This window comes from Cygnus olor, chromosome 11 (genome assembly GCF_009769625.2).
Source record: "Cygnus olor isolate bCygOlo1 chromosome 11, bCygOlo1.pri.v2, whole genome shotgun sequence".
Classification (NCBI taxonomy): Eukaryota; Metazoa; Chordata; class Aves; order Anseriformes; family Anatidae; genus Cygnus; species Cygnus olor.
In genome coordinates this window covers 2,202,867-2,230,497 of record NC_049179.1, presented here as the reverse complement: position 1 = coordinate 2,230,497, position 27,631 = coordinate 2,202,867, and the positions used below count along the sequence as shown (strand labels likewise).

Sequence of the window (27,631 nt, the reverse complement as noted above, 5' to 3'; positions counted from 1 at the left end):
AGAACTAACAATTTTATTTATTTTTTTATTAGCCCAAACATGATCCCCTCACCATCTTCTGTGACCTCATGGGTGTGGAGTATGAAGAGATGGCCCACTGGCTTTGCCACAGGAAGCTTGCAACTGCCACTGAAACCTACATCAAGCCAATTTCTAAACTCCATGCCATCAATGCCAGAGATGCACTTGCCAAACATATCTATGCTAATCTCTTTAACTGGATTGTAGATCATGTGAACAAAGCCCTTCATTCTACTGTAAAACAGCATTCTTTCATTGGAGTGTTGGACATTTATGGGTGAGTCTTTTTGTCAGACATACACCACTTTTTATGTCATTTTCTTATTGCAAAGTGTCTCTGTCTTTATCATGCAGCACTGTTTGGATTAAACAACCAAACAAAACAAACAAACAAACAAAAAAAACACCAAGCCCTTAGCAGCTGCTTATTCCAGATGAAGGAAGTAGGTGTTTAGTTTTGACATGCTATCCAAGATCTTTGTCTTGATTTTAAGTTTGACATTTACAGTGGGATTTCATATTTTTGGCATTTGTAGTACCTTTATGTATTGCATAGAAATTTGATAAATAAACTAAATACAGAAATTGAATTGCATATTGGAAGTCGCATGCTTATTGTAACCTCATGGTTCGTTCAGTGTAGCACTTTCAGAGGGTACAAAGATAACTAACGCTCTCTGGGAACGTCAATCCCTTCCCTGTGTTTTATCATCCTTGCCAAAAGAGGGAGCATCTCTGAATTGCCATTGCTTTGCAACTTGCCATTTCCCTATCTGCTTCATTGCATGGTTGTGGTTGTTTATGCCTGGAATAATGCAATTAATTTGCTTGGAGGGAGGGAATTTGAAGTTATGGGGCCATTTTATCTGTCTTTTCACTGCATAAATAATTTTGAGTATCTGCATATTTTAGATTTGAGACGTTTGAAATCAACAGCTTTGAACAGTTCTGTATCAACTATGCCAATGAAAAACTGCAGCAACAGTTCAATATGGTAAGTAGGAAATTACTGGCATTTCCTCTTCTCTTTCCCCTCACCAAAGTCCACGCAGCTAATTGGGTCCCCAGTGGTTAAGATGAATTCCTTCAGTCTATTAACCAGCTGTCCTGGCCGTGGGGCTTGGGGGATGGGGAAAGATTGCCCATCTCCTGGAAATAGATTTTATGACTAACTGCTGCTCAGGGACTATTTGAAATTCTGATCACAATAACAATTATAAGACAGAGGCAGTGCTTGGCAATTAAGACCCTGAGATTGCCTGTCAACGAGAGCACTGTATGGATGAAGCTGGAGTTAGCTGGGTCTTTATAACCTGCAACAAGAGTTTATGCACTGATAGGAAAGAGCAGAACTTCACTGTTGGAAGTCTGCCATGCTCACTTTCTCTGCTAGTGCAACTCGCATTATTTTTGGAGGGTTTATAGCCGCATCCTTAAGTTGATCGCTGACGTGTGGCAAAAGGCGCCTCTTCTCCCTCCTTCAGAGAGATCACGATTCTCTTTCTCTCCTCAGCCTCAGTGACGTTTGTAATTATATATCTTACCTGCATAATGATGAGGCAAGTTATTTATGCCAGGCCTGTTGCTAGGCTGTGCTGCAGTACTGGAATAGCTTTGAACTATATATACAAGTGTACCTCAGTGGTGGTGCATATTTGCAGAACTGAATCACCCTGAGCAATTGTTTTTCCCAGCGGCGGGGACATACAACCAGGAGTAATGTGTGCTAGAACTGAGGCTAGCTTTCCAGCTCCAGAATGGCCTTCCTGTATTTATAGTGCTGCATATGGTTTCAGCTCCATAAGCTGAATGTCATAGCTGCTAAAGCACAAGGTATTTCAGAGTTTTCCCAGCTCCACAGCAAAAAATCAGTCACTGTGAAAATAATAAGGTTTTACTTATTATTGGGATGGGATCGCTGTTCCCATCTCCTTCCCACACATTTCACAAAGGATGGGGTGAAGGGGCTTTCGTATTGATCCCCTTCTAAGCTACCAAACAGCAAAAGGCAGGAGGATGCAGAAATATGGAAGTGGCAGCTTCTGTGCTGCTGTTTAAGAAAGCACAGCTTCAGGAAATTATGATAATTAAATATGTTGTTGCTTTGACAAATGTCACAACTTAGACAAACATGAAGCTGTGACGTCTTGTCTATCTACAGCGTGCATTTATTTTGTGATGCCTTGAACCTCTCCCAGTATTCAGCCACCCGATGTAAAAGCTTTGTACTTTTGTGCTGGCCAGGTCTTTGATAAGTCTTCACTCGCTGCTTCCCTACACTTGTGGGATCATGGAGGCGGTGTGCACTCTTCATTAATAGGTGCCCCAAAGCAAGTAGGCTGAAAGGAGCCCCAGGATGGCATGTTGGCCAACCCCTGTTGAGAGCAGCTTGCTCAGGGCCCTGCCTGGCTGAGTCTCACACATCTCCACAGCCTCTCCTGGCCACCCTTCTGGTGTCTGGCCACCCCCAGCCTAAAAAAGGCTTTTTGAGTCAAAACTGTGTGCCAACCTGTCCATGTCACCCTTCATCTTTCCCCTGGGCAACTCTGAAAATATTCTTCTCCACACCCAACCATTAGATAGTCACAGACCACCAAGATGCCCTCTAGGCCTCCTTGTCCACGGACTGAAGAAGCCCAGCTCCCAAGGCCCTGTGTGACAGCCCTGGCTGTAATGGTCGCCCACTACAGCTGGATCGTCATCATGCTATAAATAAAATTAGGTCTGAAGACATTTTTCACCACAAAATTGCTAATTCCTTTCCAGTAAAGAAGTGGGTTTGTTTCCTTTCAGGGTTTAGATAGTTTGGATATGATACACCAATAAAATTTTATCATTTACTTTCCTGTCAGGAATTAACTTGCATGTAATGCAGCTGTTAAGTGGATGAGCATGGAAAGGCTCCCATGGGCACTGTTAGGGAGTGCTGTTTTGGAAAGGACTGTGTTAAGCTAATGAAATAAAAGGGATAAACTGCTTTGTCAGGATAGCTTTCTGCTGTTTTACTGGAGTGTGCTGGAGAGCCAGAGGGTGTTAATGGCCTTCTGCACTGAATTAAGGGGGCAGTGAATGCCGGTTCTGAGACTATAGGTGTTGCTGGTGGTCCCCTAAATAGTGTCACTAGTGCTGTTGTTCGGTGATTATTAGGATGTGTTCTGAATTTATTTTTGCTTGTCAGAGCAGTTAGTATACATTAAAATTTAAATGGGAGATAAAATTTAGTTTAAAATAACTGGAGTCAGCAGTCTTTTCATTTTTAAAAAGCATGCTTGTGCTATTAAGACCACAGTTTCCTTGTTTAATATTTTATCATCTTTTTTTTCCCTCAAGTTTAACTTTATCTCCTATGTACATTTTATTAAAGCTATGCAGGTTTTTTGTGATAATGTTTTTGAAAAAATATACAACTTCATTTTTATTGATCTTTGTACCAGATGCATTTTCCACAAAATTTTGCTTAAATGATTTCTTGTGCTAATACTCTTAGAGTCATTCTTGGGAGGTTTTTGCTGAAGACTATATTTTAGTATAATACGTCATCTCAGGAAAAAAAACTAACAGTCATTTGAGAGAAAATGGAACTCTGCTCTTTTACAAGAAAACACAGAAGTATTTATAGTGAAATTTTACTTGAAATAGAGCAGTATTCATAACTTCAGAATCATAAATGCATGGCACATCTCAGTTTATAACTTGCTGTTCCTGTACTCTTCTGTTTTTTTCGTTATTTTCAGAAAAAAGAGCTTATAGTAATTGTGGAGCGATATAGGAAAAAGATAAGAAAAAATAGACCTTATTTGCAGAGAGTATGGATGAATGATTTAATTTAGTCTGTTGGCTTTTAGGCCCAGAAAAAAAAAGGTTAATTTGTCTTTCATACGCTTGTTAAAAGGTTTATTCAGTTTAACTTGCGCATCACTTGACAGCCTGGATTAATGTGACAAGATGAATTCAAGTGGGAGTTTGATGTATTTATTCTGCATTCTGTTTCACAGAAAACTGTTTTCTTTTTGCCCTGTAGCATGTCTTTAAGTTGGAACAAGAAGAATATATGAAGGAACAAATACCATGGACCTTGATTGATTTCTACGACAATCAGCCTTGCATCAACCTCATAGAGGCAAAAATGGGAATTCTGGATCTGTTAGATGAGGAGTGCAAGGTGTGTTTTCAAGTGCTTTTATCAACTAGAGCTTCACAGGGAAAAATCATCTGCATATAGCCAGTATTTTGACATTCTGCAGTTGAGATGATTTAGAGAGCTTAAAAACGGAACTGGCGATTACAGGAGGATAAAAAATGATTTTTAGTCATGTTGCTTTTTTTTCCCCCCTCTCCTGCCTCTGAGTGTACCTGCAACTGTTTCTGGGTCTCTGATCAACCTTTGTTACTTTCCCCTTCCTGAGTGTAGCATAGCAGTCTTTGGTCCTGTTAAATTTCTGCAAGTCACCTCTTGCTTGGTGTTTCACCTTTTGTCTTTTATCTCAAGGTGTGACAAGCCACATACTGGGCAAGGTGTGTGTTATTTTATTCAATGGAAGCTCAGCCTGGGGTCTTTGCATATCACAGCCTCTAGTGGTGGTGGATGAATTCTGACCCACCAAAATACTGCTGTCAGATAACATATCTCTGGGATCCTCACCTTCAGATGTGTGACACTGAAAGTGTGTTGAGCATTGTATGTGTTGCACAGCAGCATTAGGGGCTGCACCAGTCCAGAGTATCTGAAAAGCAAGCATGTGGCGAGTTGCTGGCTGCCTTGTTTATGGCAGTACTGGAAATCCAAGCAGATAGAATTTGAAAGCAAATCACAAAATATTGTCCACATCTCCTTAGTTTGTTTTACTACTGAAAAATTTTCAAGATATCTTAAATGTCTTTGTGTTTGTTCTCTTACACAGATGCCAAAAGGCTCGGATGACACTTGGGCCCAAAAACTATACAATACTCATTTGAATAAATGTGCCCTCTTTGAAAAACCACGTTTATCAAATAAGGCTTTTATCATCAAGCACTTTGCTGACAAGGTGAGGAGTTTTCTGCTGGTACCTCTTTTCGGAACTGAAGCTGCTGAGTGTGCGTGTGTGGGGAGAGGCCAGGGTGAGCGGCTGCCCCGGGGAGCTGAGCTGCAGTGTGCCTGGCTCGGGGGAGCTTGTGCCCAGAAACTCCCTGGATGTGTACAGGCCAGCAGCTGGGCTGCCCTGCTGCCTGGTAAAACCTGTCAGCAGGTCAGATGATAAACTGAAGCTGTGGATTGACAGACGTTTCCATATCTAGTTGTGCCGGGGCAAGAAGTTATCAGCTCTTCATGTTTGTTACTACACCCTTAAATCTGCTGGTGGCTTCAGCTGATTGTTTCCTCTCCCGCTGAGCCGCTTCAGCTGGTGTAGTTTGAAGAGCAGGTTTTGGCTAATGCTGTTCGGTTTGTTGAAGTGGGGTAGGGAGTGCTCAGGAAGCGTTCCCCCTGGCCACGAGGCAGAAACACCAAGCTGAGAGGGTGACTAGTGGACAGCAGCCTAATTTTCTACTTGGTTTCCTGCAAAACGTGTGCCTGCTTGTACACCGGATCAGAAGAAAGTTGAGCTGACAGCTGTGCAGAGCCAGGAACACAAACAAGAGCTCCTGACTCCTATCACATGCTGTAACCACTAACTAGTCTTTTTTCAAAATGTAACAGCTTAGTGTGAGTCACAATGTAACTGTATAAGATCCAGTTACACTACAAAAGTAGACAAAATAGAAAATCATAAAGCTCACCAGAGTTTGAGCTAAAGAGCAGCAATGAAATAATGCCAGTTTTGCTGCCGTCTTAATGTGCAAACAGGCAGGAGGCTAACACACCCTGCTTCTTATCGCTCGAGCAGTATGTACTCTTCCCACCCTTAACCTCCGCTGGCCAGCAAACAGCTATTTCTAGCAAGCTGGACAATGGTTGCTCAGTGGAATGCACACACTGTCCAGCTCTGGCAGTGCACAGCCCAGCTGAGCAGCTCCTCAAGTTGAAATGAAAACAGAAAATCCAGTTTAAGATAACTGTCCTGTTAAACAAAGAAGCTGGCTCAGAATTTTGTCACCTTTGTCAAAAAACTTTGGTCACAGGCTTGGACAATCTCTGGGATTCCTATCAGAAGGTCTGGGTGTGCTGCCTTGGGGGACTGGAGGTCTTTTTTTGCCTCCTTTTGATTCACTCAGGTTCTCGAATTTATGCATAGAGTAGAGGTCCTCTTCTTGTCGCTTTCGGTGTTAGCTTAAGGAAAGTAACAAGATCTCTGTAACTGTTTAGATTTCTGAGTTCTGTTTTATTTGCTACATGATAGAACAAGGATTTAATTAATATATGCTTACCTGAATGCATACAGACGTCTAAAGGGAAACATGAAACTGTAGCTGGCATGTTAAGAAATGGCGTGTTGTCATCTGTCATCTTTTTCTGGGAGAAAGCAGAGATCCTGCTGCCCTCTCGTGGCATTGTTTCCTGCACAAAGAACATAAATGGTACCTGAAGTAATATTCAGAGTGGGCCTCGACTTGTGGGCAGACCTTGGAGAACTCCGATTTGTTTCCCCCATTGGGATTTTTTAAAGTTTTTTGCAGGTTGTGGAATAGTTTAGTTATGTAAGCACTGCTAAATGGCTTTTCCTGAAAGAGAGTCTGCTGATGGGTATCAATCTATGCTCGGAAAGAGCAAATTGATATAAGGGTCTGCTCTTGTATTTTATAGCCCTGCACTTCTGCTGATACAAAATCAGAGTGAGACCTTTAAGGAGAGTTAGCATATTTAATTAAATTCTAAGGTGTAGACTTTTGATGATAGCTTTCTATTTTGTTCAGCCTGGAATAAGGACTGTGAAATACTAGGTTTATGTTTGAAGCTCTGACCATTCTTCGATACAGAATCTATGGCCCCTGTGATAGAGGATTGTTGTGTATTGTCACACCACACAGACTTTTTATTGCTTCTGGAGGTAATAGCCTTTCTGATTACAAATGAGGCATTTTCATAATAAGTTGCAGGCAGATTTTCTTACTGCCTCTCAGCTAATGAGTTGAGAGACTTTGTTCTCAGTTGCATCTGGATTTCACACAATTTTGCAGCCGTGATAACTTCAGTGAAGGAGATGTTTGACGCAAATTTTGATACTTCACCTTCATGGTAACCATTCATTCATGCTGTCTTTACCATAGACATCTCTCTGCAATGAAATACATATAGTATAATACAATAATAGTATTAATCTCTATACGTGTTAGTGTTTTACACTTACTGGAAAGCACTGTCTCTGAGCAAAATCTGTATTTAACAAAGATGCACTTGGGAGATGATATTTTCAACATCCACAAGAATTATGGTTTAATGTGGATGTTACAGCTGGTAAATTCTATGCAAAAAATATTCTTATTTGATACTTTTAATACTTACTAGTACTAATACTTTTTTTGTAAAATTACTGTTTTCAGGTGGAATATCAATGTGAAGGCTTTCTGGAGAAGAATAAAGACACAGTTTATGAAGAACAAATTAAGGTCCTCAAATCAAGTAAGGTTAGTATGAGGATTATTTTTTCTTCTTCTGCAGTTATGATGCCTTGAGTTAAGGGTCATATGACATTTCTCATAAATCCAGGAAACTTTTCTCCCTTAATATCAGATCGGCTGAAGATTTGTTTCAAATTTTTTTGAAAAAATTCAAATTTTTTCCAGTTTGTGTCACATTTACTTGTTTATCCATATGGATTTAGAAAGTCCTGTAGCTGAATTTTGCTCCAGCTAAGATTTGTCTATATATATCCACTGATTACAGTGGGTCAAAATTAACCCCTTTTTTTTTCCTAACATACTATAGTAGTATAGGAAGGCTTAGCAGTTAAGCCTTTTTTAATCTGAAAACAGAAAGTGCTTGTCTATGGCTTGACAACTGAGCAGAAAATTCCTGCAGGAGAGACAAGTTCTGTTCTAGAGGTGAGATGAGAAGGGAGGGAAATCCCTAGACCCTAACGACATGAACCAGAATTTATTGAGCCTTGCCTTGTTGGTGTCTATGACCGATAAATAACATATGGGTAGAAATATACTGCATGAAGAAATATTATAGAACAAGCCTTCAATTGTATTGTCTGTGTTTTTTATGGCAAAAATGCTGGTTGTGCTCTTCTGAAATGTAAAGGCGATTAACTTAACGTTGCAGTCTGATGGTCCTTGGGAATTTGCTAGCTGTAATGGCCCGGGAAGCTTGGTATCAAGGACAGACTATTTAAAATTACACTATCAGGAAATCCAACACGTTCTTTTTTGTTTATGTTGTGAGCAGATTGAAATTAAATGATTAAAATGTGTAGTATAAAAAAACTACAGCAGGCTTTCCACTGAGAGAAGTACTGAAATGTCTTAAGTCAATCACTTTGCCTTGGAGAGGCACTGCAGCACCCAGGAGGCTGCTGGGTGCAGCTGCCTGTCGAGCGCAGGCTGGGCCACGCAGGGACAGCACGCTGGGCAATGCTGCTGGGGCAGGGTGGAGACAGCTGCCATAACAGCATCGTAACTGCTTGGGCAGACTTGGTATGTTGAGTCAGTTCAGTCTGAATGCTAATAAACAAGACAGTTTTCCCAATGGTAAATTTTACCAAAATGAGTGTTTTCCCCCAAACATTTAAGATTTGAAGAACGTTTCATTTTTATTTTTCAGCAGGCCCTCTTTATTAGTATTTGCAGTAGGGTTATATTGCTGATTTTTATTCTTTTTTGTTGTTGCTGTTCTCTGGGTTTGCTGTACACATTCAACAGAAGGTAATTCTGAAATGAATGCATCATCTGTCATCCTGCCCATGCATGCTGTTGCTTCTAGGGGTTTGAGCATACAGCTTGAATGCTTCTTTGCTCTCCAAAGTGCATGACACACACTGCTCTTGGCAGGCACTGTAGTGTTTAGTTATATGTTTTGGCCTTCTCTTTAAATCCACCCACAGTACCTATTTGAACTAGCTCAGTTTCCATGCATGTGTCATGAAAGTAGCACAATAGTCCTAAGCTTTTATGCTTGCTACTGGCATGTTGTTAAGATATTCTGTTGTGGTTCTGTATATTGAAAGACAATGTAAGATTATGTTAGCAGAATGTCTGTTAAGTCATCTGAAAAAAATTACAGGGTAAAAATGCTTGCTTGTTTTCTACCGTGTGAATTGTCTGCCCTTTGATCAGTGTTTTCTCTCTCTTTGAACACTCCTTGTGTTCTGCAAAACAAAGAAAAGCGATAAGATAGGAAAAACCCAACCCAGACCAGAATATAAATGCCCGCACAGTGTGGATCTTCTCAGCCATGCTCTGCTGTTGACCTCTGCTGCAGAAGGCAGTTGTGCCTTTCTTCTGTATGCAATAACTGAGGCAGCATCTATGAAAATGGTAACTTTGAAATGTACTTGCCCGTTTTTACAGGTGGGCTTTCACAGGATTAGAAAGAGGGAAGGAATGAGACTTATGTGCTTGATAGCTTAGAAAAGCTCATCCATCCCCAAACCAGACACTGGGGACCTTTTCCCCACCTGCACCCATGTTGTATTAGGGCATCAGTAGTTTCAGACAAAGCATATTACATTCAAATAAGTTTCTGTATGGAATGAAAGGACTTGGCTGTGTACCTCAGATAGCTGCACACACAGCTTCACTCCATCTGACTGCAGGCAGCTGAATGAGGTGGTGGTGGCCTGGTTATCCTAAACTATTTGTTGAGTCAGTGGAAGGAGATGGGCTAAATCACCCCCTGGAGATGTCATTCTTCCACCTGTCACAGAGGTAATCTAAGGTGACTGCTCCTGACCTGGCAGACTCAGGTGAGATAAATCTGAGCTGTGATTCTCCTCTTTTAGTTCAGGGATTTAGGATATCTCCATAGCATTCATACTCATTATATTAAGCTGAAGTGCTGTGCTAGATGCTACTGAGAAACATTTGATGCCTTCTGCTAGTCCATCTGGCACAATCACAAAGCACAATACCATTTTGTTGCCCAGCATGTTTCATTGGATATCGTTCATGCTCACTAAGTTTTATAAGGCAAAAACAATTTTTTTATTTTTTAGGTTGTACTTAGCCCAAGCACTTTCTAGTACTGAAAATTGAATGCTCCTATCTCTTGGGAGAAAATGCACAGATGCTAGATTAAAGATTATTCATTGACAGGTAGAGACGTTCAGATTTTCTTTCTTTTACAATGCTTCTGAAGAGATAAAAATTTTTGGTAGAAAGACCCGGAGGTATTATTTTTAGTTACAAGTTACTTCAAAGCAGCTATTATGTATGGGTGTATTTTATAGTCATTAGAGAAAGGGAACCAGAAGCTCTGAATGATATTTGGAAAGATTGGTCAGGTTTTTCTTCTGCTCCCACTGGCCTGAGAGTAGCTCTTCAGTCATATGAATTTGGCTGATAGGTTTTTTTAGTTGATGGTTCCTCTTTTAAGTTTGTTATTTCAATTTAGATTGATAAAGGAGGAACATTTTTTGTTGCCTGTTGGGTTATTCAGTGTCCTAGATATTTCTCAGTCACTTAAAGGAATCTTATGCACCACTGGAATGTGAAAAGACCCTGTTGTTTCCTTCCTACATCAAAGCAGCCAGATATAATTGCAGCTGGTACTTATGAAACTGCTGTCAGTATCTAGCATTTTCACACGGAAACTATTGCTGCTCTATGAAAAAATACTCAAATCAGAATTTTATCGTCAGAAGGAGACTCACTGATCAAAACCACAAAGTTTTTAGTGTTAAATCCTGGCCCACTAACTACACTACTAGCTTGAATGAATGCTCTTTTACATTTTTTGTCCCTGTTATTGCTATGTGAAGTTGAAGAAAACAGTATTTACAAAAACTGAGCCTGGATTGTAACCACTTTAAACACAAATGGGTGCCATCACTTGCTAGATTCTTACCCTCTGTATTTTTTCTGCTCTTGCACCAGTTTAAGCTGCTACCAGAGTTATTCCAGGATGAGGAGAAGGTACTCAGTCCCACGTCAGCAACCCCTTCAGGCCGTGTGCCGTTGTCTCGAACTACTGTAAAACCAGCCAAGGCCAGGCCAGGGCAAACCAGCAAGGAACATAAGAAAACTGTGGGGCATCAGGTGAGTTTGAAGATGCAGATTTAAAAGTAATGTTTCTGAATTTTACTCCCATAAAGCCTAACATTTAGACGTCTCACTGTAATACAGTTAGCCTGAAGATGGTACCTGAAACTAAAACCTGTTGCCATAACAGAAACAAGTTGGTGTTGTGTTTACTACCAAAAACATTATTACAAGTTAGCATGTATCCCTCAACCTGCTTCCTAAGATTATTTCAAATGTGACTGAGATTCCTGAGGTTATTCCCTGATGTTTCTCCCTTCTTTTTCAAAAAGTTCCGAAACTCTCTTCATCTGCTGATGGAAACCCTGAACGCTACAACTCCACACTACGTGCGCTGTATTAAACCTAACGACTTCAAGTTTCCGTTCACGTAAGCTGTTTCATGTATGGTTTATATAGGCCTGTGAAAGAAGGGAATTGCACAAGGACTCACAGGATTGAGGCTCTGCTAAACATTGCTCACTCAGAAACGAAGTGGTGTGTTTCATTTCTGTTGTTATGTACTCATTGTGCATTAGTATGTGTACTTACAGCAGGAGATGTTTTGGGTTGAATGGAGGGAGAAGTACTTTATGAGCATTTTTTGTTGTGTGATAATATATGAGAAAAAATACCTGCAATTTCATTTTTAGCTGTTTTGAATATGACTGACAGTGTATGTAACAGTTGATGGAATTTGCTTTTGCAGATTCCGTTGTTTCCTTATTTCCAGTTATTCCTTACCTGTTTTTTTTTTTCATATATGAACTTGCTTAGAACTTTTCTCAAATGTCTGCTTAATATCTGGGGTCACAAAGACCTCCATGACCATGGGTATCAGGCAGACTGGTGAGAAGTGGGATGGGTCAAGATAAGCATTTGGAGCAGCTGACAGGCTCAAGCGATTCTGAATTCCCCAGTCAGAATGTCATCCGTTATTGCTGAGTTGTGGAAGCACTGCCTGGACTTTCTATCCAATCATCACATCCCACAGATCCAAAGGGACCATGTAAGACAAGACTAACCTCACACTCACAGGCTCTTTTTATTCCTACATAGATTTGATGAAAAGCGGGCAGTGCAGCAGCTGAGAGCTTGTGGTGTCCTGGAGACCATCCGAATCAGTGCAGCTGGCTTTCCCTCAAGGTGTGTTTGTTGCTTTTTAGATTGCTTTCACCTATAGCTGTTCTTCTTAAAAGAGTTGTTCATTGTGTGGACTGACACTATCTCTGTTTTATGGAACAGGTGGACGTACCAAGAGTTCTTCAGCCGTTACCGTGTTCTGATGAAGCAGAGAGATGTCCTTGGTGATCGAAAGCAGACATGTAAAAATGTCCTGGAGAAGCTAATTCTGGTACTAGACGTAGTGCTTAGAGCATTTGGAATTTGAAGGAATAAAGATAGGTCTCCTTGCTCAGCGCTGTCAGCCTTTGTCATTACCTCAACAGCCCCTTGCTTTACCTCCTTCCTTCTGTCGTAGCCCTATATTTCCCTACATTGCACGTCCTATGACATCAACACAGCCAAGTTGCACCCAAACTGATGAGCTTTCTTAAGGATCAATGAGCAGTGGAGGAAGGCAGTGTCCAAAGAGACAATTCTAAGTATTTCTCAAATAGAAGGTGGTTAATCGAGACTTACTCAGACATACAGGTTAATAAGAGAAAGAAAGAATGTTTACAAAGATATAAAAGCAAGAAAATTTTCCTTGCTGAAGTGCAACTCTAGTAGTAGGAAGTTTATGGAAAGAAGAAAAATAAATACTCTTCAGGCAGGTTTGAGTTTGGCTTTCTAAACTCTTTTCTTAACTAAAATCTTACCGTTTGTGTGCGCACACACAAAATCTTAACGTATCCTAAACTGAAGCTCTTTGCCATTCATTTCAACATGACATCAATAAATCAACAAAATTAATCTTTTTTTTTTTTTAATCATACCTTTGTATACTCTTAAAGTTTCTCTCCAAAGAGTACTACAGCCATACAAAGATAAAAAATGTTACTCTCTTTTTGTTTTAGTTCTGAAATTTCAGATGTGTGTGAGCAGCATAGATATGTTTTGTTTTGGCTTAGTTCTGGTGGCAGTAAATGATGAGTACATATTTGAAGCCTGAGCTATTTCCTTTCTACTGTGTAATATGGTTGAAGATGGACCACGGGGAGGGGCCATCTACTATTTAAGCAAGAAATTACAAATGTGCAGTATTGTTTTCATCCTCTGGGCCCCTTTTTCACCTCTTACAGCCTTCCATATCATCTAGACTTGGGTGTTCTTGTTTAAGCAAATACCATATGTTATTCCTTTAGGCCCTACTTGTTGCCTTATTGTATTAATTTGTTAACAGAATCATATAGAGAAACTCCTTTCCTCCACTAGCCAATACAAGTCTAGATTTACTTGAAGTATTACACAGCTAAATTTACCTCTTTACTAACTGTACTTTAATTTAGCCTTCATGCCTTTTTTAATCCACTAACATTTAATGCTGTAACTGATCATCTTTTTACCTTTAAAAATAGGACAAGGATAAGTACCAGTTTGGTAAGACAAAAATATTTTTTCGGGCTGGTCAAGTAGCGTACTTGGAAAAAATAAGGGCAGATAAGTTGAGAGCTGCCTGTATCCGCATCCAAAAGACAATCCGAGGCTGGCTGATGAGAAGGAAGTACGTGCGTATGAGGAAGGCTGCCATCACCATTCAGAGATATGTCAGAGGGTATCAAGCACGATGGTAAGCAGCACTCTTGGGAAAATCCACACTAGCCTTGATTCAGATCCCTTTAAGTAGGACATTTAAATGTGATACATTTGCTCTCTCCTTCCTATGCTGGCTGAGAGGAAACGATTTTCCAGGGAAATTAAGGAAATTGAATATAATGAGTGTGTCTGTCCTGCCTGTTTTTGACCTTCATAAGAAGATGGTAGCACCCCGGACAGATGGTGCTTACAACAGTATGTTGTTAGTGGGAGCAGAGTAAAAGTAATACTAGGAGATATGTCTGCAGGTGAGGTAAAGCAGGACTTCTGGTTGAATTGTTATTGCCCAGTTTCCACATGCACTCGTAACTGGGTCTGTCTGTCCTGCTGGAGAAGCTATTTGTCATCCAGGGTGCAGCTGTGAAGGGAGATATATCAGCCAGAGTCATTTGTTTGGGTTTACACCTGAGGAATGGCTCTTCATAAGCCAGAAAAAAGAGTAGGAGTGAAGGTAGCATCATTCAAAGACAAGGTGGTTATGGAGACTGTAAGAATTTACTTTGGGAGAGAGGCTTATGTCAAGATGCTTTGCAATTTTCTTGCTGAGAAGACTGAGTATGAGCAACCATTTTCTATATGTTGAGGTTAGGAGAGGAAGTCTGGAAGTGGAAATAGTTTTAAAGCTGAAGAAAAGGTGGTGAGAAATGAAGCCGAATTTATTTTGTCAGTTCAATAGCGCAGTTTTTAGAAGAAGTGAAAACATTTCCTGGAAAACCTTGCAAGATTTCTGTTCATCATTCTGTAATACTGCCATAGGGTAGAATAGCAAGTATATATGCAGTACTACTGACAGCACTAGGAAGAAAGTGCAGTAGAATACGTAGCTCTTAAGAGAGAGGGTGAAGTTAAAGGATGTAAAAATAGTATTCAAATGTTGGAAAATAATTACAGGTATTACTATAATCTTTCTTGTATAGCTATGCCAAGTTCCTACGGAGAACACGGGCTGCCATCACTATTCAGAAGTTCCACCGTATGTATGTGGTCCGGAAAAGATACCAATGCATGCGAGATGCTACTATTGCTCTTCAGGCTCTCTTAAGAGGTTACATGGCCAGGAACAAGTACCAAATGGTAAGAAATCATAATGTTTTACCTCTTCACTCTAACTTTATTTCCACATACCTTCGGGATGAAGCTGCTCTGTGGTGTTCACTTGGGAGTCTGAAATGTGTGTGCGTGCTATTATGCATAGTGCTCAAACAAAATATCACAGTGTGGATGGAAAGACAACACCTGAAAATTAGAAAGATCTGATACTGCAATCAATGAACTAGTCATTTTAGAGGTATTCACATTGTCATCTAATATGCATACGTAGGCTTCCCATGCAGTCAGTGGAGTATCTTACAGGGATTTACAGACTTACTCTTCAGAAAACTTTTTCATTCATTACGTAGAATATAGAGGCACTTAAAATAAATATTGAAAATAAGCTAGTGTGGATATGTCTCCGTGAGTCCAAATCAGTATTGCTCACATCAATATATATACATGATGTAGTATCCTGTCCCATCTCTAATTTCAGAGAATTTGTGAAATTATGTCAGGGTTAAGAGAAAATACTGAAGGACATGAATATTACCATGGAGATACCCACAAAAATAGGAAATTAAAACTTTAGCATGTTCTTGTTTTTTATATATTGATGTTGGTTTTGTTTTGGAGATAAATTGCTATGACCCTGTCCAAGTGATAATGATGACATTTTTCTGACTGTGCTTGATTAAAAATTAAAATTCTTTTGAGAAATTAGAATTTCCTCTTCAGTGGTTACAGGGCTGGAAACAGAATTATAATTCAAATGCTTTGATTACAAAATGTCATTTCTGACACTTCCGTCTATGAGCGAATTGTTTTAACTAAGCTCAAATGCCAGCCTGTTTTTCACTGAAAAGTTACCCAAGAGTTCTATTTTTTCCTAAGCAGCCACATAGTGAAAATGTAAAACTGAAGGCTAACTAGTGCTTATGTTGCACACATTTTTCTTATATTTGAAGTTTTGTATATTTTTCATTTGTATTCAAGTTGCCTACATAGTCACATGCGCACATGTCTAAATTATATCATCCTCTCATATACTAACCAGGATGTTTGAAAACAAGCAATTCGTGATCAAAATTTTTGACTAGTAAGTTCTGTTCACTGTGCTTGACTCAACTGTCTTTTGTGCAAGTATTTATTATTAGAATTTTTAGCATTTTCAGCATTAGAAACTATATTTTATGTTGTTAGATAGTCAGATATGTTTTCAACAGTGACCTGACACTGATAGATGTGACAGTGAGACACAGGTTGCAGCAAAATATGGACTAAAGGCCATCCTTAGGAAAATGGTAGCTGGTTCAGTATGCCTGAAGATACTCTTGTGAGTGATAGACACCGCATCTGTCCTGTAGCACAATGCTATTTAAATCTGTTTTATTCCTTTTAATAGAGATGGCGGATTTCTGGAGGTATCATTGCTAAGAAGTGGTTGGACTTGCCTGTCAGGGAATGTCCCCCTAGAGCAGTGAATTACTCACCGTAGTAAAACACAAAGTTCATAACATGGATGGAAAGTGCATGATGTGTGTCTGACGTGTTGTGCAGATATTGTCCTCATAAGGTGGAATTTCATTAAGGCTGAGACACAGGGATGCACAGAGACAGAAGCACAAGCTCTGTGTGCCATGCAAAGATAAACATGGCTGTTCTGAGGTTCATGCCGATTGCAGATGAGTGAAACTGAAAGATTGTACTATGACTGCACCCTTGGGCTGAGCTGTGACTCTGTAAGTAATATATGGTACACGTGTTGTTCGTTAGGATTGTGAAAGGTATCTGTTGTTGTTTTTATAACAGAGGACAGGGGTTGGCTGTCACATGACTAGCACAAGGAATTTAAAATGGTTGAATCATCTATTTCACACATTCCGGGGAAAGCTTCTGCCCGAGACTTTGTGATGTGCTTGTCAGTTTAAGAAGGAATTTAGTTCCTTCACAGCTTTTGTAAAAGTTCTCCGGGAAAATACCTGATAAATTAAGCAACTTTTCTGATACTCTCACCTTACGTTGGAGTGTACCATTTCATCACTGGATTACATGGGTGTGAGAATTCACTGGCAGATGAAGACCATCCCTGCACAATGGAGGTATTCAGTGTGACTCGTTGCTTTCAAGCTTGAGGTGAAAATGTTGTTGAACTCTAGTTGTATTTTAGTTGTTAAGGCATCCGTGGGTAACGTGAAGGACTATTTCAGGAAACATGTAAGGAGGAGGCAGGAATGCTAATTGTGTGACACGCAGTCAGAAGGACTTTGGCATTTAACCTTGCTGTACTTTCAAGAGATATACTTCCTTTCCTAGGTGTGCTTTTTAGTCAAGTGCTGATGTTTCAAGTCTTTTGTTTTTTCTTTGAAAATGAATGTGAAGGGAGTATATCTAAAAATGTTGTGTTTTGCTAGTGCACCTTTTAAATTAATTGATCTGAAAATGTAACTCTTCTAACACATTTCAGTTCATTTGCTAAACAGTATGAAAGAAAATAAAAATTTATTGCACTACTAGTTTGTTTTATTAGCTTTATGGTAAATCCATGTAAGTATGTAACTATCAAATCCAATAAGTAATACAAAATCTTAAGTAGTTTTGCTCTTCAGAATAAACTGTTCAATTTGCAGAAGCTTTTTTTTTTTTTTTTTTTTTTTTTTTTGTGAACTCTAAAGTTCTCAGAGTCCTGGAAGCCTTGTGGTTTTGGGCAGGCTCTCCCAGCCTAGCTGTGGTCTGCTGGAATTCAGGTGCTCCAGATCTGGTAGATCTCTGATTGAATCCATGGGTGAAGGATCCAAAAACACATAGAATCTTCATAGCGGAAATCTCTGGCTGACACATTGACAATGGTTACTGACATTCTTGATTTTTTTTCATTAAAAGTGATTTTTTAAAAATAGTTACTATTTTTTTTTTACAACTCAAAACTATGGTTAAAATTTCTGCCATGAAATGAGTTGGAATTAAAACAGCATAAAATTTCTGATTAGAATAAGTGGAGAAAAAAGTATTTTTCCATGCTGGCAAATATAAGAAAAGGCCAGAAAAGCAAACAAACAAACAAAAAAAAAGCTTACTGGAACTTTTAGTTTAGTCAGCTAGTCTATTGTATCGCTGTTATTAGGAGCTGCTGTAATATACTCTGAGTTATAGTATGTAATAGCTGCATTATATATCAAGCGTAGTGATTTTAAAACTGTATATTGATCAATTCTGTGCTGCATATGTCAATGCTTCCAGGAAGTTTAAAAGAGGCAGCAAAAAAAAAAAAAATATAGTCATCCGGATTCTATTTGTAATCTTGCCAACAGGTACCATGTATTTTTGTAATTACCTTGATCTGACTTCAGCACAAAGGAATGCCTGGTTCTTCAACATGTCTCCAGTTCTTTTTCTTCTCATGTTTTAAATTTCATTTCTTTTTCATTTTATTGCCTTTTATCTTCTTTATTCCCACCTTCTTTTACTGTTCTGTTTTTAAAAAATTCATTCCATATTCATTTCTTTTACTATTCATCATTAGTTTCTCTTTTCAGACTAAGGTGTCTCTAAATACATCGTCTTTACACCTCTCATTATGGAGTCTATTTAACTGAGCAGGTGTCGTTTCTAACCCTAATACCCCTTGTGGTGTTTTTCCTTAACTGTAGATGCTTCGAGAGCACAAGTCTATTATTATTCAGAAACATGTAAGAGGCTGGCTGGCTCGTGTGCACTACCATAGGACCTTGAAGGCAATTGTTTACTTGCAATGCTGTTACCGGCGCATGATGGCGAAGAGGGAGCTAAAGAAACTGAAGATAGAAGCTCGGTCCGTAGAACGCTACAAGAAGCTTCACATTGGCTTGGAGAACAAGATCATGCAGCTGCAGCGAAAAATTGATGAGCAGGTAAAGCTCAGGGAAAGTGTTTGGAAGTCTTGTATTTTCTTCAGTAGCACTGTGGACACGCATTGAAAAATACACTGAATTTTCAATGCAAGGCATCAGTTCTCTTCTCTGCTGAAGAACACTGATAGAAGAGAAAGGTAACCACGCTAGAAATGAAACAGTAGAGCATCCATTTGTATCTCTCAGAAGCAATGAGAGAAAACATCTGCTCCCTTTAACTTCAGTATTTCATATGAAGCACTTTAGTTGCTCAGTTTAAGGGGAAGGTGAGATGATCGTGTTTGGTGTATGCAAGCTCTTTGATTTTTGTTCGGGATGTTAATGTGTAGGCTTAGAGACTGGACTGTTCTGTCACCCCTTTAAGCAATTCTCCTGCAAAAACAGGCTGAAGCTTTTTTGGAAGTGGGGAAACTGCTCTTTTGTTCCCCTGTCTGGGTATATTTTGTAGGCAACTAAAAAGCTCCCTTAAACCAGAACTTCTCGAACTGCTGCTATGTCTCTGTTGTGTTTTGCAAAGAACAAAGAGTACAAATCTCTGCTGGAGAAACTGAACAGCCTGGAGATTACGTACAGTACGGAGACAGAGAGACTTCGGAGTGATGTGGAGAGGCTTCGGATGAGCGAGGAAGAGGCTAAGAATGCAACCAACCGTGTTCTCAGCCTTCAGGAGGAGATTGCTAAGCTCCGGAAGGAGCTGCACCAGACTCAGTCTGAGAAGAAGACCATTGAGGAATGGGCAGACAAATACAAACATGAAACTGAGCAGGCAAGTATGCAGTCCCCAGGTACATGAGCTGATTTACAGAGGCCTGGTGTCCACTCGGGTTTTGCGCAGACTTAACTGCTTCAGTTGTGTAACTGTTACTTTTACAATATTTTTATGGAATGCTATACCAGTACAACCCTAAATAGGCTTGATACCTAAATAACTGCACCTATGCTAGAAGAATATAGTAAACATATATTGTATGTAAACATGTATTCGGTCTGTTCAGATTTTTATACTGAAAGTATTTGCAAAATTAAATACCCAAACTCACTCAATTAGTCCAAGACAGCATATTCATACCAATAAATCATTTTGCCTGCCTGAAGAGCATAATTGTATAGATGTCAGAAATCTGTCCCCTACACAGTATTCAATGGTACCTACTTATATCCTGTCTAATTTAAATAATCAGCCTACTAAGCACTCTGTGCAGACAATCTAGTTCAGCAGGTTTTGACTAGCCCCTTATCTTTGCTTTAACCATGAATATTTCAAACGAGTTGTTCCCTGTCACAGTTACTTGCTGATATGGTACAAATTTTAAATATCAGAAGAGCTATTTCATTGTTATGTGATCCTGCAGTGAAGCGTTTCAAGATTAGACGAATATAAGGAAAAATATTAATTGATGAAGCGAAGTGAATGTGTAATATCCATAAACAGAAACAAATAAGTACCTGGCAGACCTGGGCACAGTTAAAGTGGCACAACTTTTGGGTGGAGGCGGGATTTTAGATTATGCTGTTACCAAATACAACGGAATGTACAGCAGAACTACCAAACTTGTTCCTGTTTTAGGAATGTATTTATTTTAGAAACAAACTACATCTTCAGGACTTCACTGGAAAATGTTATGGCACGGTGGATGTGTTTAAGGCAGTTTTGGTATCTGATCAGAAATGGGGCAAATGCAGAACATGGGAGAGAATCTGCAGTGGGATATATTTAAGAAAGTAATTTCAGAAATGATGATGTCATAATTTAGCTCACTGATTTCATTTTCTGAGGAACCACTAAAAGTCTAAGTATTTGAACTCTTACAACAAGTCTGTAGTTTCTTTTGGAGCTGTTGAAGGAAGATTAACTGCATTCTGAGTCAAATATTTCATTATTTTTGTAGCTGGTATCAGAACTGAAAGATCAGAACACATTACTGAAAACAGAAAAGGAGGAGCTGAACCGCCGCATCCACGACCAGGCAAAAGAGATAACAGGTTGGTGCTGTTCTCTTTACTTGGATTTTGTACTTCATGTTACTTTGTAAAGCTGTGCTCTACTGTCTGCATTTGGCTGATCTGCCAAATTACTATTAATGAGGTATACAAAGTATACTTTATACTCCTCATTAGTTTAATGGTTTCGTTTCTTTGTTTTAAGAACTCATATGCACCCATTCTGTGCTTACCGCAATAATTCTTTAGTCCTTCGTATATTTGGCTTGATCAGTGCCTGCGGAAGCACTAATACCACCAACCAGTTTCACATAGTGGAATGCATTCAGCATGTGTTCTGCTGCAGACACGTGTCCTGTACCTACAGGATGGATGCACTGCATGGTAGGTAGAACTGGAGTTCTCACTTTGGATTCCTGTTCTCCGTGGCAGAGGCAATGGAAAAGAAGCTAGTGGAGGAAACGAAACAGCTGGAGCTAGATCTGAATGATGAAAGGTTACGGTATCAGAACCTGCTAAATGAGTTCAGCCGCTTAGAGGAGCGGTATGATGATCTCAAGGATGAAATGAACTTAATGGCGGTAAGTGGCTAAATATCTGAGAAATCAAAAGCTGTTCACAAATGTATGTAGTCAGAATTGAGTGGTATAATTTAGTAACTGATTCTGCTCTCAGCTGTGTGGTTGTTACCTGTATCTGAAAACAGAATTTGTTCTTTTAGACATTGATCAATTAGTTTAGCTCAGCTGAAGCAAACACATTTAAAATTTTTGGTTGATTATTTTTTAGTTTTCAGTCTTGTGGAAGAAGCCTAATTTTCTGTTGTGACTTTGCTAATGGTAATGCACATGACATCTGCCCTTACTTTGCCCTGAAGTTATTCACATGTGTTAGGGTTATTTGTGCAACATTCAGCCAGTATTAAATTTTAGGTAGTTCCAGAAATATGATACGTGTCAGGAGGAAAAAATATTCCTCACTGCAGCGTCTGGAAATTTAGAGAATTGCTGCCTGTGCTTTTTTACCCTGCTTGCACCTTTCCTATAAAGTGAGCCTTTCTTTCCCAAGAAGTGCTGTATTGCTGCTTGATTCTGCTTTCTGCAGGAATACTTGCTAGTATAGGATCTGACCTGTCTCCATAAATTTGATTGTGAACTACGTCTCATAGGCTTTAGGTGGCACAAGAGACCAGAATCAAAAACTTTTTCTCATAAATTGTGATAACTCTGGAATAACACTGAATATATTACAAGCTAACTTGTAAGTTATGAAGAAACAGTCACAGGCAAAAGCATATAGCAGTATTGATTTGTTTCATTTGCACTCCAGAGCATCCCCAAGCCTGGACACAAAAGAACGGATTCAACTCACAGTAGCAATGAATCTGAATATACTTTTAGCTCTGAGATCACAGAAGCAGAAGACTTACCACTGAGGATGGAGGTAATGTTTAAAAAAAAATAGAAACAACAACAACAAAACAAACAAAAACCACAGCTTTTCATTGATCAGTGGCTGAGCTCACTCGGAGAATGTACTTTCCGTTGGCATATGCAGTAATACAAATCCCAGATTATTTTAAAATATTCGGAAATATGAGTCTCTTTAATGGATAATAATCATGAATAAGTGCTGTGCAACTCCAAGCCATTCTCAGTATGTTCCAAGATAACTCCCTGTTTTGTCCCTTCTCAGTCCCACAGGAGTGAGACTGCTAACACAGCAATGAGCTGTCAAGTTTGTGGTCTTACTATGCTTGGCAGTTGGCAGGTGCAAAACTTTTCCTGTGCCTACTAGAGATTTTCTTAACTGAACAATCCCACAACTCACTCCATTTGCCCTCTGTCTAGGTTAGTTATCTCCACAATTGGTTTTACAGGCTGTTGTTACTGTTTCTGAAAGCTTCCACAGAAAGTGATTTTCTACCAGGGATGCAAATACCATGACAAATTCATGCTGACACTATTCTGAGCAGAGGCTTTCAGAGTTTGCCTTCTCACTTATTTCACTTTGCAGAATTGTTTCAGAAAGGTGCTCCTATCTTTATGGACAGTCAGGAAAAAGGCAGTGCAACTTCATGTGATTGGATCTCACATACGAGCCAAACGTAATCTTTTCCTTTGGCTAATAGACTTAATTAATTGTTGTTCTAGAGCCAGTTTTGTTTTTTTGAATGTAAATAATAAAAAAAAAAAGGTAACACAGGAATGTAAATAAATGCAGCACTGGGAAGATTAAATCTGTATTCATTTAACCCCTTAAAATTTCAAACTCCAGTATGATTCTAGATTAATAATACAGATTAATGACACAAAACCATATCAAAAAGTAGAGACTGTCTCATTATAAAACAATGAAGCTAGAAACTCAAAGTCCATTTTCTTTTTCCTGAGCTGTTGGTGTAGTTTATGAGTCTTCCCCTCAACAGGAAGATGAAGTGGAAATGACTGTGCTTGCTTAACTGCTACAGTCATTATTATTAATTTTCTAGTTGCCTTTCTGGGCTTCAAAATTTCATGGTGCACTTCATAGAGAGTGCTTTAATCTTCTTGCTACATAAAGTACAAAATGGCTGACGAACAATTTCTGATGCGCCTTCAGATTACAAATGCTGGTCCTTGCCCAGAAAATAGCAAGAAAGCTAGTGTACTAGTCCCAGAACAGGCCCTTTAATTAGCATAATAAAAGGAAAAAGGCATAAAATATATCTTCTAGAACCTGTTTGTGTCACATCCCACTAAATTACCCTGGTTAATCAAGGATCTAAATCTATACTCGCAGAGAGAGTTCTCTGTATCTGAAGAATTTACTGGAGTTATAATTTAAAATGTGGAAAAAAAGGAAAAGTGCCTGCTTAACGTTCGCTTTCCAAGTGAGTCTAACCACAGACTTTTTTTTCTCCTTCCCCCCTCCAAACAAGTAAGAATAAAAGGTATGCTTAATTGTAGACCTTCTGTCTGCTAGGTTGTCTCTAGTGCTTTCTTTAGCTAGGCTTTAGGCTTATATATGTTTTATGCTAGTAGATCCTTCTTCTGAAATAGCGTTCTGACAGCTGATGAAACATTTTAGATGCCAGTAGTGAACTATCAAAATCAAGTAACATTTCTATGTGCCTTTCTTTTCCCCAGTCTGTTTCCCTTCTTTACTCACAGTAGTTCTTCCTTTTGCTGTGGAAGTGGAATACTTCTTGACTTTCTTCTGTTCTTTCTAAAGCAGGAACCAAGTGAGAAAAAGGCACCATTGGACATGTCTCTGTTCCTCAAGCTGCAGAAACGGGTTACAGAGCTGGAGCAAGAAAAGCAATCCCTTCAGGATGAACTGGACAGAAAGGAAGAACAGGCTCTTCGTGCTAAAGCTAAGGTGGACTCCTTCTAGCTGATCAAATGCTGACTCCAGAGTATCCCTTCTTGTGAAATATCAGCTGTGTAACTGCTGACTGGCTTTAACTAAATCTGTATCTTCCCCTAGTACTTGCTTTATTTTCCACAAGTTTTATGCTAGGGACTGATGATTTACTTTTTGAAGGTCCCTGAGATCCTATGATGGAAGTTAGCAGGAAACAAAAGCACTTGGGACTTTTTTTTTTTAAATAAAAAAGTCTGGTTTTATTAAGGAATAGCATTATAGCACTCTTCTTAAACACTGGAGAGAATAAATAATTGTTAATTTTAGGCAGAGAAAAGTGCTTGCAGGCAGAGTAAGAAGTGTTTCAATCAGGATGCAGAACCAAAATACTGGGGTTAGACAAGCTTGCTTAGAAGATTTTATTTGAAGTTCTCCTCTGATTTGGCCTCTAACTATTTGCGAAAATATTAAACCAATTTTGGTGGTTGTTTCATGTTACTCTCCAACTAGTGGATATCTTGAGCATCCTGGCACTCATCCTGCTCTGTTTTATTACCAGTGACAGTATCATGATTTGTACATGATTTTATTTACATTAACCAATTATGCGTCATAAATCCATAAGTAAGTGAGACAATGCCAGTATTCAACCGAAAGTACTCAGGAGTACCAGAAGGAGTATTTTCCAGTTTTGTAGGAAAATAATTTCAGCTCCCTTTCCTTTTTCTGCCTCAACTATATTAATGAACAGAAAGGATTGTTTGCGTGTTTGTTTTCTCACCCTTGTCTATTTTATATCACAGGAGGAGGAAAGGCCTCCAATAAGAGGTGCGGAGTTGGAGTATGAGTCACTCAAGGTAAATATAAAAAGGAGTTTTCTGTTACTTTCTAGTGAGAATATTGCCAGCAATTCTATTTGCTGGCATAGCAAATTGTGTCAGCACCCCTGTTTCAGCATACTAGCTGGAAAAACTGGAACGAAAATTTCTCAGCAAGTGTTTTATTGTATGGTTGCCCTTTTTGAGGTATAGGATGTGTGGCTGGGGCTGCAGAACAAAAAGATCACCCTTAAAACAGGGGTATTTCTCTTTGAAATAGTTAGCTCAGCTTGCAAGTTAATTTGCGCAAAAATAGTGATAAATGTGATTCCAAACACATTATTTAAATTTATGCATACCTTATATCACTAAAAATAAAAGTATTTCCTAATAACACTGAATGATGCAGAATCTTCTTAGCCTGCTGTCCACTGTTTGTTGGGAGCTTTACTTTGTTGTTGCTGTTAAAGGAAGAATAGGGGAAAAATAGTAATTGTTTTTCCTTCAAATTTGTATGATTCATGTATATGAGTTCTGATTTTGCACTTCAGACAAAAGGTAGCCCTATCAGTGAAATCCTCTCAGGCATGCTATTCACAGTCATCAGGAGGCTGGGGATAGGGGAGAGATTGACTGGTGTGTTGCAGTTACTGAGTTTTTACCATGCTACTGGGTGATGGGATTGTCCCTGTTTATTGCAGCGTCAAGAACTTGAATCTGAGAACAAAAAACTGAAGAATGAGTTGAATGAGCTGCAGAAGGCCCTCACAGAAACGCGATCTCCAGAGGTAACTGCTCCTGGTGCCCCAGCATATAGAGTCCTCCTGGATCAGCTAACTTCAGTAAGTGAAGAACTTGAAGTACGCAAGGAAGAAGTCCTCATCCTGAGGTCTCAGCTGGTCAGCCAGAAAGAGGCTATTCAACCCAAGGTAAATAGTAGTCAGCAAATGCATGCTGTAGTAAAGCTACATTGCATAACTGACGTGCTTGATTTAGTATAACAGCATGCTTGAAAAGGTAGAAAAAATGATCTACATTTCAAAGCCTTTCTAAGTATAATCCATTGATCCATTATTAGTGCTCAAATTGCAGCAGTCCAAACTGGGAGAGACTATTAATAAACCAGCCTTGGGTTATCTACCAACAGTCATGTAAAGATCATACCAGGCTGGCAGATACTGATGGTCTGACCAGGATCTCCTCAGACTCTTTTAACAATGCAGAAATCTCATTTGGAGCAGCATCCTATCTCTAATGAGTTACGTAGTTTGATTGGAAAATTTACTTCAGTTTGCAGGAATTCTTTTCAATTAATAGCTCAGCAGGAAGTGCAAGGAACAATTTTTGCTAAATCTAAGCAGGATCATAAATGATTATACATAAATAACAATAAAATTGTGTAAAGATAACCTATGAAGGTATATGAATTCAGTATTATTATGCTTGATATGTGTAATGTGATTGAGAAGAGTACATTAGAACCCCTGAAATGTGTATCTTTTAAAAAATAATGAGGTGATACTTAGAAAAGTAATAGCTTTGAAAATAAGTTGTTCAGCCTAAAAAGTTATCAGGTAGATTATTAACTAGTTATTTCTATTGAACTGAGTTATGAACTGGTGTTTCATGATGGCAGCAAGGAATTAACAGATACGTCCTCTCTTTCCTTTGTTACTGCAGAAATATGTTTATATATGTCCTAAATCAATTGAAAGTCTGTGATGCATGAAGGTGTACTTATCTTGTTTTAAATGCTTAATTATGAAGAAAGCAAAACTAATTTTCTATAATATTGGGAACCTTATAAATTAATCCTTGAATAGTAAATCCTTCAATAATTTATTCTTAACAATGGTGGGACCCAAGTGTTGTTTTTACAGCAGTTGTGAGCATGAGGGAGATCTGAAGGTGACCAGTGGGATGGCTAAAAGCCAGTTTGCAGATAGATACCTTCTGTTTGTTAGGTTGGACAATTGCAGCAGACAGAATTTTTAAATGATTTGTTTCTCTTCTTTCTTGCCTTCCAATTTGATTGCCAGGAGGATAAGGTACATGTTTTATTTGTACAGTTATTAACCAGAACTATTAAATGCTATAAAACCCACAAACAGACAAAACACAAATACTTGAACTGTCATTTCCCTGCTTCTCATAAGTAACCTAAATGTATTTGAAGTTGTTCTTGTACTTTATTTTGCCATTATTGCAGAATCTTTCTCATTATCCCTTTCCCGTGTCCCCATCTTCCCCCTCTGCACAAGGGAATAAGTTACTTCAAAATGAGCAGATTTAACAATTGAACCATTGATTTCTGTTAACCTGAACATGAAAGGGACGATTCATGAGGCTGTCTGATCAGCTCAATCAATGTATCTTGCTGAGTTTGTTTGAAGAGTATGTGCAGCACTGTGATTTAGGAGTCAGATCTCTGTTGCAAAATCTGTAAATTTCACCAAAACAGTCCATGACAGGAAGAATTACCTTACTTTACAGTGCTTTTTATCCAAATAATGTGTTTGCGAGATACACACATTCAGGACTCAAGTTGTGATCTGAAGATACTAGGCAGGAATTGCTGAATATTTGATTAGAAAATTTAGTACATAGAGTATTTAGGAATATGAGGAACTGAACTGACTTTAAATAAAGGCTGTTAAGTATTACAACTACAGCATGTAGGGTATTCTTGAGGGTGTAAGAGTAATTAGCATTTCTTTCCATCAGCACAAA

At 38.9% G+C, this 27,631-nt stretch overlaps 1 protein-coding gene across 25 annotated transcripts in view; it reads left to right on the top strand.

Moving 5' to 3' along the window:
• MYO5A (myosin VA) overlaps nt 1-27,631 on the top strand; it is a 104,040-nt gene that overhangs the window by 54,872 nt on the left and 21,537 nt on the right. For 4 of the 25 annotated variants that reach the window (XM_040570246.1, XM_040570267.1, XM_040570257.1 and 1 more), the window contains exons 10-30: nt 33-298; nt 934-1,015; nt 4,043-4,183; nt 4,923-5,048; nt 7,480-7,563; nt 8,803-8,805; nt 10,975-11,136; nt 11,412-11,509; nt 12,178-12,264; nt 12,364-12,472; nt 13,638-13,849; nt 14,793-14,949; nt 18,558-18,797; nt 19,315-19,563; nt 20,687-20,780; nt 21,171-21,319; nt 22,068-22,181; nt 23,952-24,098; nt 24,887-24,940; nt 25,603-25,830; nt 26,941-26,949. In XM_040570246.1, the coding sequence (XP_040426180.1) occupies nt 33-298; nt 934-1,015; nt 4,043-4,183; nt 4,923-5,048; nt 7,480-7,563; nt 8,803-8,805; nt 10,975-11,136; nt 11,412-11,509; nt 12,178-12,264; nt 12,364-12,472; nt 13,638-13,849; nt 14,793-14,949; nt 18,558-18,797; nt 19,315-19,563; nt 20,687-20,780; nt 21,171-21,319; nt 22,068-22,181; nt 23,952-24,098; nt 24,887-24,940; nt 25,603-25,830; nt 26,941-26,949 (2,811 nt within the window). The remainder of the gene's footprint in view (nt 1-32; nt 299-933; nt 1,016-4,042; nt 4,184-4,922; nt 5,049-7,479; nt 7,564-8,802; nt 8,806-10,974; nt 11,137-11,411; nt 11,510-12,177; nt 12,265-12,363; nt 12,473-13,637; nt 13,850-14,792; nt 14,950-18,557; nt 18,798-19,314; nt 19,564-20,686; nt 20,781-21,170; nt 21,320-22,067; nt 22,182-23,951; nt 24,099-24,886; nt 24,941-25,602; nt 25,831-26,940; nt 26,950-27,631) is intronic. The other 21 variants (XM_040570269.1, XM_040570259.1, XM_040570256.1 and 18 more) reach the window with 7 other exon arrangements.